The sequence below is a fragment of the Podarcis filfolensis genome (assembly GCF_964270895.1).
Source record: "Podarcis filfolensis genome assembly, chromosome: 5".
NCBI classification, from domain to species: domain Eukaryota; kingdom Metazoa; phylum Chordata; class Lepidosauria; order Squamata; family Lacertidae; genus Podarcis; species Podarcis filfolensis.
Window position 1 is genome coordinate 76577638 of NC_139608.1, and position 12324 is coordinate 76589961.

The following is a 12324-nucleotide window of genomic DNA, read 5'->3' on the forward strand; positions in this document are numbered from 1 at the left end:
GCCCCATTAGCTAAAGTGGTGCTTCAGGTTAAGAACAGTTTCAGGTTAAGAACAGACCTCCGGAACGAATTAAGTACTTAACTCGAGGTACCACTGTACAAAGAAAGTTGCTTGGTAAAACTCAAAGTTGTGAATAAAAATTCTCAGCCTGAGAAGGGATACATTGTTGGTATACAGTGGCATAAGTGTCTTGTGGCACTTGAAAAACTGACCCAGTTATAATGGCATGAGCTTTCATAGACAAGAGCATACATATTTCATGGAATCCATACAGTGTAGTGAAGGTGTCAGAATTGGGTGTGTAAGGCGTGAGTCCGAGAGAATTGGAGTGGAGCTTCCTTTTGAAGCAGAAGTGGAGCTTCTGTTACTGAAGAAATCTCTTGGTTTGCAGTGCTCTTTTTAGCTTTTCTTAGCACAACAGTTTCTCAAGGCATTGTTTCAAATGCACTAGTCTTCTCTCTTTCATTGTATCAATTCTGGACAGTTTTATTTTTGAATAATTCAAATAGTACAAACTATTTGATTGTACATATAAATTCATCCAACTTTCTGTTTAGTAATAACCTGAAAATAGCATCTGATTTAATAGTTCTGAATTTGTTTTACCTTCATGGAGTAAAGCATGAACAGAATTGGAGAAGAGATGACCCAAGAAATGCCATTTCTAGTACACATTTTAATTAAATAACTGGTGGTATTAGTAATTTGATTACTCGGATTTGATATTGTTATCATATCATACAGATATGCTTGTCAGGAAGCTATGATTGGCTGCAGCTGCCTTTTGAGCATGCCTCGCTGTCTTACCAGAGTTAGCTAAAGCACCATGAAACAAGTTTGGAGTTTGCAGAAAATTCAGATGCCAAGACAATTATAAAATATAATATTGTATCTCTTTTGGTTTAAAAATAGGAAGCTGGTTGTTGCAATATATTGTACTGTGGTTCTTCTTTCCCCCCTCTAGTTTACAAACAAAGGAGGATTACCTCTTGGATGGAGAATAAAGGACCCAAAACAGTGGAGTCAAAAAGGTAAAAACAGAACACAGGGGTAATTTATTTATCCAGAATGTAACAAAAGGAGAGAAAAGGACTCATAATCAAAATATGCCTGGTGCTTCTGTTCATTCTACACTTACTGCGTCTCCACCCCCATCGTTCAGCTGAGGTCCAGCTCCGAGGGCCTTCTGGCGGTTCCCTCACTGCAAAAAGTGAGGCTACAGGGAACCACGCAGAGGGCTTTCTCGGTAGAGGCTCCCACCCTGTGGAATGCCCTCCCATCAGATGTCAAGGAAATAAACAACTATCTATCTTTTAGAAGACATCTGAAGACAGCCCTGTTTAGGGAAGCTTTTAATGTCTGATGTTTAATTGCTTTTTTATTATTATTATCATTAATTCTGTTGGGAACCACCCAGAGTGGCTGGGGAAACCCAGCCAGGTGGGCAGGGTATAAATAATAAATTATTATTATTAGCCACAGCATTTTCCTCCAGCTGCAGCTTCTGGACCAGGCGCAAGGGCAGCCCCACATTGAATGCACTGCATTATCAAGTCTTGAGGTTACCAGTGCATGAACTTGCTCTTTTGAGACTTGCCTCTGATGGCTGCTGAAATTTAACTGGGTGTGTTGAGCCGGTGGGCCCTGGGCACAGGGAATGCCTGATACCTTAAAGAAGGTGGTGCGGCCACTACTGAAGAAAATGGCCTTGGACTCAAAGAATTGCAACAACTTTATTAAAATAGTGAAGCGTTACTATAGCGTTAATTAGTGGGAAGTTAAACATCAGTTTTACCTTTGGTTATGGGTCAGCATTTTATTTGTATTTGTATTTGTGTTTTTCTTTTTACAGCTCACAAAACAAAACTTGCAGCACAGAAGCAGAGCCCAAAATGACATTTGTAAAACAAGACAATGTTTTTGAACAAGAAGTGAAAAATGCTGAGGATGTTCTTCAGCAGGGCTGTTCCAGATTACCTGTGGAAATGAATACCAAGCATGTGGCCTTGCCTCAGACTGCCGCCCTGCGTAATTGGGAAGCTGAGCAGCTAGGTAGGGATCAGCTTTCAGAAGCAGAGTCTTTGAAAGGAATCCAGACTGGAGACCAGTTGAAAAATGCTAATGCTAATCAAACACATAAAACTGGCAGTCAGGCCCATCGGGGTTGCAATGAAAATCAGGAAAACTGTACTCATAGGAAACTTTCATCAGGCAGCCCTGTGAAGGTAGCAAATATAAAACAGCCATCAAAAGACTATGATCCGGAAAGGCAAGCAACTTTGCAAAATTTGCAGCCGTTTAAGAACTACAACTCTGAGCATGTAACTTGCATAGCTGTTGAGACAGAGGAGCTGGATGTAGTGCCTGAGAGCCCACTTTCAGATGCAGGCTGTGATGCTTGCTCACCTGATTTGTATGCCACTCAGAAAAGAGATCAAGGATGCTGGGGGGAATCGCCTTCTTTTGAGAAAGAGAGTGAACCTGACTCACCAATGGATGTAGATAATTCCAAAAACAGCTGTCAGGGCTCAGAGGCTGATGAAGAAACCAGTCCACTTCTTGAGGACCGAGAAGACATTGATGTGCCAAAAGCACCAAACAAATCCTCACGGTTTCGAAAGGCAGATGCTGACCTGGATTCAAGAAAGTCACAATCCCGGAGAGGTGAAGGTGCTCGATTTAATCTCCACTTGGAAGGGATGGATAATCAAGTCAAACAGGGTGAAACGCCCACTGAATCACCTGGGATATCACTAGCTGTGTCATCAGAATGCAAAGGTGCCAAACATTGTGGGAGGAAGGACTCTAAAATTACTTCCCATTTCATGAGGGTTCCCAGGACAGAGGAGAAAAGGTAATCTGTCTCCCCTTCTTCTTTCCATACTATTGCACTCAAGTAGCACTGCAGTTAGAATTTCATTCTCGTCTATATAGTAAAACTTTACATCTATGAAAACAGACATAAAAACATGTCTAATTCAGTGTTACTTTAACATGAGCTATTGCATAAGCTAAGGCTTGTGCAGCAACCACAACTCCTACTGGACAGATATAACTGCTCTGGTAACTTCCAGATTAGACTACCTTAAGGCCTTCTTTGTGGGATGCCTTTGAAGATTGATCAGAAACTTCAGTTTCTTTAAAATACAGTTGTGAGCCTAAATGGAACCAGCTGTAGCAGAGATGGTAAATTGGATCATCCAGACTTCTACACACCTTGGATCATTTTGACAAGTGCAACGGGCCACCCATCTGACAATCACCAGAAGCAATGTTATCAGCTGGAATGTTTTCCTTTGCTTGTACAGTTTGAAATCAAACCATATAGGCAAAGGTACAGGGTTTTGCATGCACCACCAATCTGCTGATTGGTGGTGTCTACAAATCCCACTTATGGCAGGGAGTCGTATCCTTTCCTGCCTTGCATCTGTCTTATAGGATGTCAGGTGTAGGACAGGTTGGAGTGACTTGAATAAAATGGCTCCGCAGGCCAAACGGGCTCCTGCCATCAGGAGATTTTCCACCACTGAATTACAGGGATCATAGTATCTCAACAGGTCCTAAACAGTTTCATTTTGATGCATGTGAAAGTGTTGGTGCTTATGTTTAAAGCTCTAAAATGCTTGTGACTAGGGTATCTAAAGGATTGTCTATTTCCACATGAATGGAATGTTTTGCCCTTTTGCTGTTTTTTATTGCTCGACTGTTGGTATTCTATTATTGTTAATAATCATAGAGTTGGAAGGGACCTTGAGGATTATCTCGTCAAACTCGCTGCAAAGCAAGAATATGCAGCCTGTCAATATGGGGATTGAACACACAAACTTGGCGTTATCAGCACCATGCTTTAACCAACTGAGCTAATTTGTTTCATTATGGGTTGTGTGTGTGTGAAATTGTTAGCTGCTTTGGGAGCTACCTGCTGAAGAGCTGTATATAAATTATTTTCATAAATGAATAAATTTTGTGTATCCTGCAAACATCTCCCAAGATTAACTGAATATGCTCACTTGAGTTTATCATGTGTCCGTTGTTTTAGGACAGCAGGTGAGCATTTTGAGTGTGCAGCAAATCCCCTTACCCACCACTCAACACTAATTTTCTTTAAAAAAACTTCAAGTGATGACTTGGATGTGTGAAATAGTCATCATAGATTAAACATCATTAAACATCATAGCTGTTTCCTATTACTTGATATCACCTCAAACACAGTACTTTTCAAGAAAGGTGGTTCACTCATGCAATTGTGAGCTGCATGTCATGTTACAAGAAGAAATGTATTACCAAATGATGCATTACTGGATGATATGCATGTTCATATGCTCAGCCTGTGTGTGTGTGTGTGTGTGTGTGTGTGTGTGTGTGGCAGTGCAAATTTTGCTTCCCCTCCCTCCAAAATACAAGGATTTTTATGGGGGGGGGTGAGCATACGTGCCTCTGAGAATATTATATTTTGCCCCCACTGTGTAATAATAGTTCCTCTGTTTATATTTTGGAGAGAATGAAATTATTTCTGTTAGATAAAAAGCATCAGGCTAGTTTACATGATGCAGACATACTGCATTACTGGTTTTGAATGTTAGTAAGACATCTAGAGAAGAAAACCCATATGTTTGACACTGAGAGTCTCTGTCCAGCAAAAAAAGGCATGCTTAAGATGATAACTTAACTTTCATTTTAATGGCAGGAATGAACAATGTGAATTAAAGCCGCCTCGACCAGGAAGGAAGATTGCTAAATATACTCCTCCTCCACTTCCAACTAATAAAAAATGGTTTGGGACACCAATTGAAGAGATGAGAAGAATGCCAATGTGTGGGACTCGTCTGCCACATTTGAGGCCATCGGCCAATCATACAGTGACAATCCGAGTATGAAAATCCAAGTTGCTTTACCAACAAAGCTTCCTTTGTAAATTAAAGCTAGACAGTTATTGTTCTCTTCATAAAGTCTGGATTAAGTATTGATTCAGCAGGTTGTGGAGGTCTTTAGATCGCCATGCCTTGAGAATAGTAGACCCTAGAATTCAGAAGAGCAGCATTTAGGGGCTCACTACCTGTTGCACACAGGTGTAAATGTTCGTGCCCTGTTGCCATATTTTGTTTTAAAAGGACGACCACTTCAGGAAGGGATGAGTGAGATCACAGAAGTGTGGAGGGCAGGCACTTAAACACGTTTCCGCCTGTAACTTAGCTCAAAATTGCCTCTTTGCTCTTCTAGAGGGAGAGCAGTTTGTTAAGTAGCTCTGCATAGCATTGCAGCCTAAGTTAGAACTACCTACAGTGGTACCTTGGTTCTCTAATGGCTTAGTTGTCGAACAAATCGGCTCCCGAATGCCACAAACCCAGAAATAAGTGTAACGGTTTGCGTTTTTCGTTTTTCGGAAGCTGAACATCCGATGCAGCTTCCGCTTGAGTGCAGGAAGCTCCTGCAGCCAATTGGAAGTTGTGCCTTGGTTTTCAAACAGTTTTGGGAGTAGAATGGACTCCCAGAATGGATTAGGTTCAAGAACCAAGGTACCACTGTACTTTTGCATAGATTGAATTGAATTTTGGTGTAATGCAAATTCTTGCATATTGCATAGACTGGACATTATTGCCTGTGTATTTTTGGATATGTATTTATATTTTAAGTTTTAATGTGCATTGTACTTGCAGATAAGATCACAGGTAATTTCTTCCTTTTTGTAAGATTTAATGCAGTGCTCCTTACATATTTTCTCTGTTGCAGGTAGATCTTTTGAAGGAAGGAGAAGTGCCTAAACCTTTCCCAACACATTATAAGGATTTGTGGGACAATAAGCATGTTAAGATGCCTTGTTCAGAACAAAATTTATATCCAGTAGAAGATGAGGTAAGGCATGCTAAAAATTTGGGCTATAAAACTTTTGTCAGGCTAAAAACTCCACCAAGTTTCTTAGTTATGCTCTAAATTCATAATCATAAATTATTGTGGTTTTAGACTATTTGTTCAAGTCTGATAGCTATTCTAATGCATGTGATGTATTGCACTACATTTAGTGTGTGAATCCAGATAATTGTGTGACAGAATGACAGCTCATTTTCCTGCCTGCTACTTTTAAATATGATTGCTTAGCACTGATAAAGTGTTTGTATTATGAGTGAAGATAGTTGCCATAAACGACCCTTACTTCTCGCTACCGTGGCTTGCATTGAGAAAGTTAACACGGTAGGTGCATTCCAATATATTTCCATGGGCTACAAAAATCCATGGTTCCAAGCTATTCTATTTCACAGGGCAACAAATGAACAAACTTTGAGCCAAATAATTATATCTAAATATTAGAAGCTGTTCATTAGCTACTTGGGCTTATGGTAGAGTTCGAGGTGATATTGGTTTTTTGTAATTCCACACTTACTTTTAATTTTTTAAAAGTATAGCTTCCCCATCCCAAAGGTTCACGGCAGTTGATTTTACAGTGTAGAAAGGATTTCCAGAGGTTCATAGAACATTACAGACAGAGCAGTGGAAGATTTCAAAAGCATGAGAGTTGCTTTTATGAGTCATGTAGTCAATCTAGTGTTCTCATTGCGTCAGTGGCCAGTTTGATTCCTCCAAAAAGCAGGACATGAGATTGATTCTCCCCCTTTGTTGCTAGTGTATGATATTCAGCAAACTTGCTTCTGTATATAGTGGACGGTTCCCCATTAATTTGATTAAGCTACTGGAAATCTCCACGTTTTGTTGATAGTGAAGCCCTTGATTAATTATGTGGCATGTGAAGAAGTACTTCCTTTTTGTCCTTCCTGAATCCGCTGTTAAATGACTTCACTAAGCATAAAGACAAAGACACCATATAATCATACTATTTTGCTGTATGGAAGACCTTTGTTGTCATTCTGATGTATATACAGTTTATTTTTCTAGAGTCCACAAAGGCAAAAAAATGCTGAGTACTGAGTTGTTTGATATACCTGATCTTTGGAAGAGTCACCTTACCTTACTTTAGAGCCAACTTGAGTGTACTTGTACAGCTTTCAGAAAAAATGTGTGAAAGCCAAGCATTTCAAGGGTCCGCAAACATTGATACCATGGTGACCAATAATTTAATGCTATAATTAGTGTGTAGTCTCCTTTCCTGATATCCCCCCTTTGTTTTTGTTTGTTTAAACATGCTGGCATTTTCCCTATTAGTAGCTAAACTATGATGTTGGATCAACCTCTGCTGCTGAATCACTTATTCTGCCACATCTCCCCATAGTCATCTGATTCACTGACTGAATGGGAACTAGCTGCGGCATTTTATTTTCCTCAGTCCTTGTTCTTGCTTCTGTGCTTACCTATGTCTGCAGCTCTCCTCTTTGCCCCCACCTTACCAGAGCCGAACGCCAGTCCCTCAGCTCTTCTTCAGGTATCAGAGTCCACTTGTAACTGGCCTCAATTTTTCCTCTGGAGGAGGGATGAAATTAGACATTTTCCATCAATCCTTTCAGCATTGTTCTTACAAGGTTGATTGAAGAAAAAGCTATCTGTAGCTGCTATAGGAAAGGGTCTTCAGCAGAAAAACCTGGAGTGGACTTTATTTTTTGTTTTGTGGGAAAAAGGATGGTATTCACTACTTGTCTTTTTAGCCATGAAAACATATTGTATTGTTTCTCAAAATAAATAAAGCTTTGTGTTAGGGGATGTGTGTAAAGCAGGGGAACACACTGATTCCCAGACCATCCGAGTGCCAGATTGAGAAGGTGTTTGGGCCGCATCCGGCCCCCGGGTCTTAGGGTGCCTACCCTGGTGTAAAGAATGAAGAACAGTAAGAGTTGTTCAGCCATGGAACAGTCTCCCTTTGGAGGTTGTGGACTCTTCCTTGGAGGATTTTAAGTAGAGGTTAGATGGCCATCTGTCATGGATGCTTTAGCAGATATTCCTTCATTGCAGGGGGTTGGACTAGATGACCCTTGGTATCCCTTCCAACTCTACGATTCTATGACTCTTCCTATGGCAGGAAAGTTGGAAAGGTCTGTGTGAGACAATATTAATTATGAATTGCTGCTGAGTTAGAGTTGAGGGGAAAACAAGGGTTGTATTTTGCAAAGTGGGAGTCTTAACTATGTACAGCTCCTAGAGAGATGAGTGCAGTCTTAATTTTTTGGAAAGAGCCTTTGAGAGAGTCAGGCTTTTAGGGAAGGTATTCCATTTGCCCTGTAAGTCTTCATCCTGTATTCTCTGTGAGCAGCAGGCTGTATTTGCTCAGGCCAAAGGGTAAGACACATTGCATGTGCTAAGAAGTGCATCTATAGTATACCCACTAGTTAATGAAAATAATTGTTGGCTACCGTATCAAATTTCAGTTTATGGACTCCTGTGAATTCTAAAGCTGAACCAATAGATCTCTCCTCTTTTCCTCCATAATTGTGACACAATTACCAAGTAGGCAATCATTCTATTCCAATTCACTATTATTTTCCTGTTAGTTGTGAGCCTGAATATAATTTTCTAAGCTGAATCTTAAATATTATTTTCTTTCTTAAGAATGGTGAAAGAACTGCTGGGAGTCGATGGGAATTAATCCAGACTTCACTGCTTAAGAAGTTCACCAGCTCCCGTGATTTGAAGGTAAGGCGGAAAAACACTATGCTTTTTAAAAAAACAATTGGCTGCATTTGGTTGTCATGCTAAACTATAATTTAGCATGATGTGAACCAACATATGCAGGTAGGTCCCCTTTCCTCCTCCGGCACTGTGGCTAAGAGGAATTTGGAAACTTTCTCTTCAGTTTTGCCTAACCATAACTTACCTTATCATCTGAGCTAACAAACTGGTTTGAAAGCCAGTTTGAAATAATGGTTTCATCAAAGAGATTTCTATCTATTGGCATAGTAAGAAAATTGGAAATGTTGGAAGTTTCCACTTAACAATATTAGAGAGTGGATGACCTGATTTAGTATGGTTACATTTTTGCACTCCCCAAAGCGTGAGGATATCCAGTTGACTTCATGATTTGGAGAGGTGACATGTTTGAACTGCTGATTACCCAAACCATCAGATTTGCTACCATTTCCTCCTATCTTGGCAACTGGCAAGGTACATACAGCCTATGATTTGGGTGGCTTAACAAAATCAAAAGTTTGGAACTCTTTGGGGAAATTCTAAAACTGAGCAAATATTCCTCTGCTAGTTTCCTCCAAACAGGTTGTTTAAGAACAGGTGAAAGTACAATGATATTTCTCATGTTTCAACTCAATCACCTTTTAGCCCCTGACCATTAGGTCCAGTTGTGGCCGACTCTGGGGTTGCAGTGCTCATCTCGCTTTATTGGCCGAGGGAGCCGGCGTACAGCTTCCGGGTCATGTGGCCAGCATGACTAAGCCGCTTCTGGTGAACCAGAGCAGCGCACGGGAACACCGTTTACCTTCCCGCCGGAGCGGTACCTATTTATCTACTTGCACTTTGACGTGCTTTTGAACTGCTAGGTTGGCAGGAGCACGGACCGAGCAACAGGAGCTCACCCCGTCACGGGGATTCAAACCGCCGACCTTCTGATTGGCAAGTCCTAGGCTCTGTGGTTTAACCCACAGTGCCACCCGTGTCCCATACCAATCACCTTTTAGGGCTTCTATTTACAGTTGCATCAGATGCATAACAAGTAGAATTGTGTGGTCTGATTATATAGTATTTTTAAAAATAATATCTCTTTACATTAGAATGAATAAAATGCTTGGCACCAGTATCCATGAAAAACACTTTTAAATACTAAATTTTTCAGTGGTTTTAAAATTAAACAGATCCTGTCAATAGCACTTTTAATTCCTGTAGAGCAATTCAACCAGTTGACTATCTGAACCTGCAAAAGCATTGGATCCAGTGCTTTTTTTCTAAGAGAAAAAAAAGAGGTGCCAGAACTCACCGTGAGTTCTTATAATGGCACTGTGAGTTCTCTTATAATGGCAATGGTGCCCATCTGAGAGGTGCTGGAACTGGGTTCTGGTGAGTTCCAGTGGAAAAAAGCCCTGATTAGAACTGTGAGTAAGATTCAGCTTCCCTTTTGTCCTTTTTAGCTAGAATACTGTTCCTGTGTCACAGCAATCTAAGCCAAAACAAGCCCACAACTGTTGTCATGCTTCATTTGTCTTTTAACTGAAGGATCTCATTTTCAATATCTATGTTAATTATCAGTCTCCTTTTCATAACTAGATCTTTTATCTGCAACAGGGGAGACATGTTGAATATTTTATTATACATGTCCATCTTTTTTTCTTCTTTTTTCCAGATGCAAAGGACAAAAACCTTTTACCTCCAGTGTTGTATAGAAGAAGAAATTTTGGCAGGTAGTGAGAAATGCTATAGTTGAAATTCCATCCTCTATACAACTATGAAAAGTAAAGGGATACTGACCTCTCTTTGTCTTAAAAGCATAATAATAAAAGTGGTATGACATCACAATACAACCCACCTTAGGTCAGGATGTGACCCCCCAGTTAACTGGAAACCAGTGACATATAGAGAAAGCAGTGAAATGTTTATGTTGATCTGTGGAGAATAGTCACTTTGTGCAAAGGTTTCTTATCTCCTAAAAATATTAGGCCATTTAGAAACTGGAAAAACTAATACTTGCAAATAACTTGTTGTTTCACATAAACCACTATGTATTAGCAGCAATTGCCCAGCTGCCTTTTGAACCAGGAAATTATTGAGTTAGTACAAAGTAACTGGAAGGTGTTAGCAGTTCTAAAGCACGTCAAGTGCACATAGATACAGTCATACCTCAGATTTTCGGGTTGCGCTCTGCAGCGACCCGGAAGTAACAGAATGCATTACTTCCGGGTTTTGCCGCTCGCACGTGTGCAGACACTCAAAATGACGTTACACGCATGTGCAGACACGGCGAATCACAACCCGCGCACTCGCAGGCGTGGGTTGTGTTTGCTTCAAGATGCGAACGGGGCTCCGGAACGGATCCCATTCGCATCCAGAGGCACCATTTTAAATAGGTACTGCTCCGGTGGGAAGGTAAACGGCATTTCCGTGCGCTGCTCTGGTTCGCCAGAAGCTGCTTACTCATGCTAGCCACATGACCTGGAAGCTGTCTGCAGAAAAACGCTGGCTCCCTCAGCCTCTAGAGCGAGATGAGTGTGCAACCCCAGAGTCATCCACAACTAGACCTAACAGTCAGGGGTACCTTTACCTTTAACTGGAAGGTGTACATAAGCTTCCAGTTAAAAGCTTAACTGGTCAAAATCACTGAAAGTATATTAAATAAATTTCCTGTAGGTGCTGCTGTCTTCCTATGTATGTCAGTATACTTCTTTTGTTGGAAAAAACAGAAACTGGGTGTGTAGAGTATGTGCTTATAATTACAGCATGTTCTCTCTTTGTTTTTTACAGCAATGTGTGGTTCTTGTTAAGTCCTTGCTATAGCCCATTCACCATGCTGGAATGTTTAATCCATTATGGTGGAATTTAAAGCTGATAATCCTCATGGAAAAAATTGTTTTTTTCTTTAAGTATTCTTAATTTGAGCTTCCAAGATTCTCAGAACAGGTTGGTCTGCCATGCAGGCACAGCCAAGACCCATATATGTTTAGCTTCAGCAAGGTGGCAGCATCATTTTCCGTTGCATTCTGCCCTGCAGCCAGAGTTGGTGTAGACAAATTTAAGTTGGTTTGTGTGATATAATAGTAAATATTTATTCATTGAATTTATATACTGCCCTATACCTGAAGGTCTCAGGGCAGCTCACAGAACAAAACCAGAACACAAAACCACAAAATATATAATCAAAATAAAAACAACAACCCAATACCCCCCCAACTCAATAACCCTCCAATAATTGATTTCAAAATGCCTAAATGGTTGTGTCAGCACAATCTTCTGGGAAGGCAAAGAAATGTAATACCTGATCAGTTCTTTTATGAATGAGTAGTTCTGTTAGTGTTGTGACACTAGTGCTTTAGTAATGTGTAAAGAATAAAAAGTAACTCGATAATTTTGCCTATATGACAGAAGCTCATTCTACTCAAAGTTGCCTGGCATCCTTATTCATGTACTACCAATATAGAGAAAATACCTTTTCTAAATGGGACACAATTATTATTGTAGCTCAAGGTCCTTTGTAATGCAAGTGGTGTTGAATTATGGGGTTTTCAGTGTTTCTTAGGTGCCTACCAATGACAATAAAGCAAAATACCTGCTTAAATAATAAATTTATAAATTTATACCTGCTTAAATAATAAATAACAATAAAGGAAAAAACCTGCTATCAAGGTTGATGGTGGCCTGAGTTTGCAGGACAGAAGATAAAAAGAGGCTTGAAAATTGAAATTGATCACACCTGTGCTAACATCTCTGTAAGGCAGTCTGGCATCC

General features: G+C 40.3%; 1 protein-coding gene across 1 annotated transcript in view; it reads left to right on the forward strand.

Annotated features, from left to right (window-relative positions):
- PARG (poly(ADP-ribose) glycohydrolase) overlaps nt 1–12324 on the forward strand; it is a 69191-nt gene that overhangs the window by 1753 nt on the left and 55114 nt on the right. The window contains exons 2-6 of the mRNA XM_083614643.1: nt 965–1031; nt 1853–2854; nt 4688–4871; nt 5731–5853; nt 8491–8574. Coding sequence (XP_083470769.1) covers nt 965–1031; nt 1853–2854; nt 4688–4871; nt 5731–5853; nt 8491–8574 — 1460 coding nt within the window. The remainder of the gene's footprint in view (nt 1–964; nt 1032–1852; nt 2855–4687; nt 4872–5730; nt 5854–8490; nt 8575–12324) is intronic.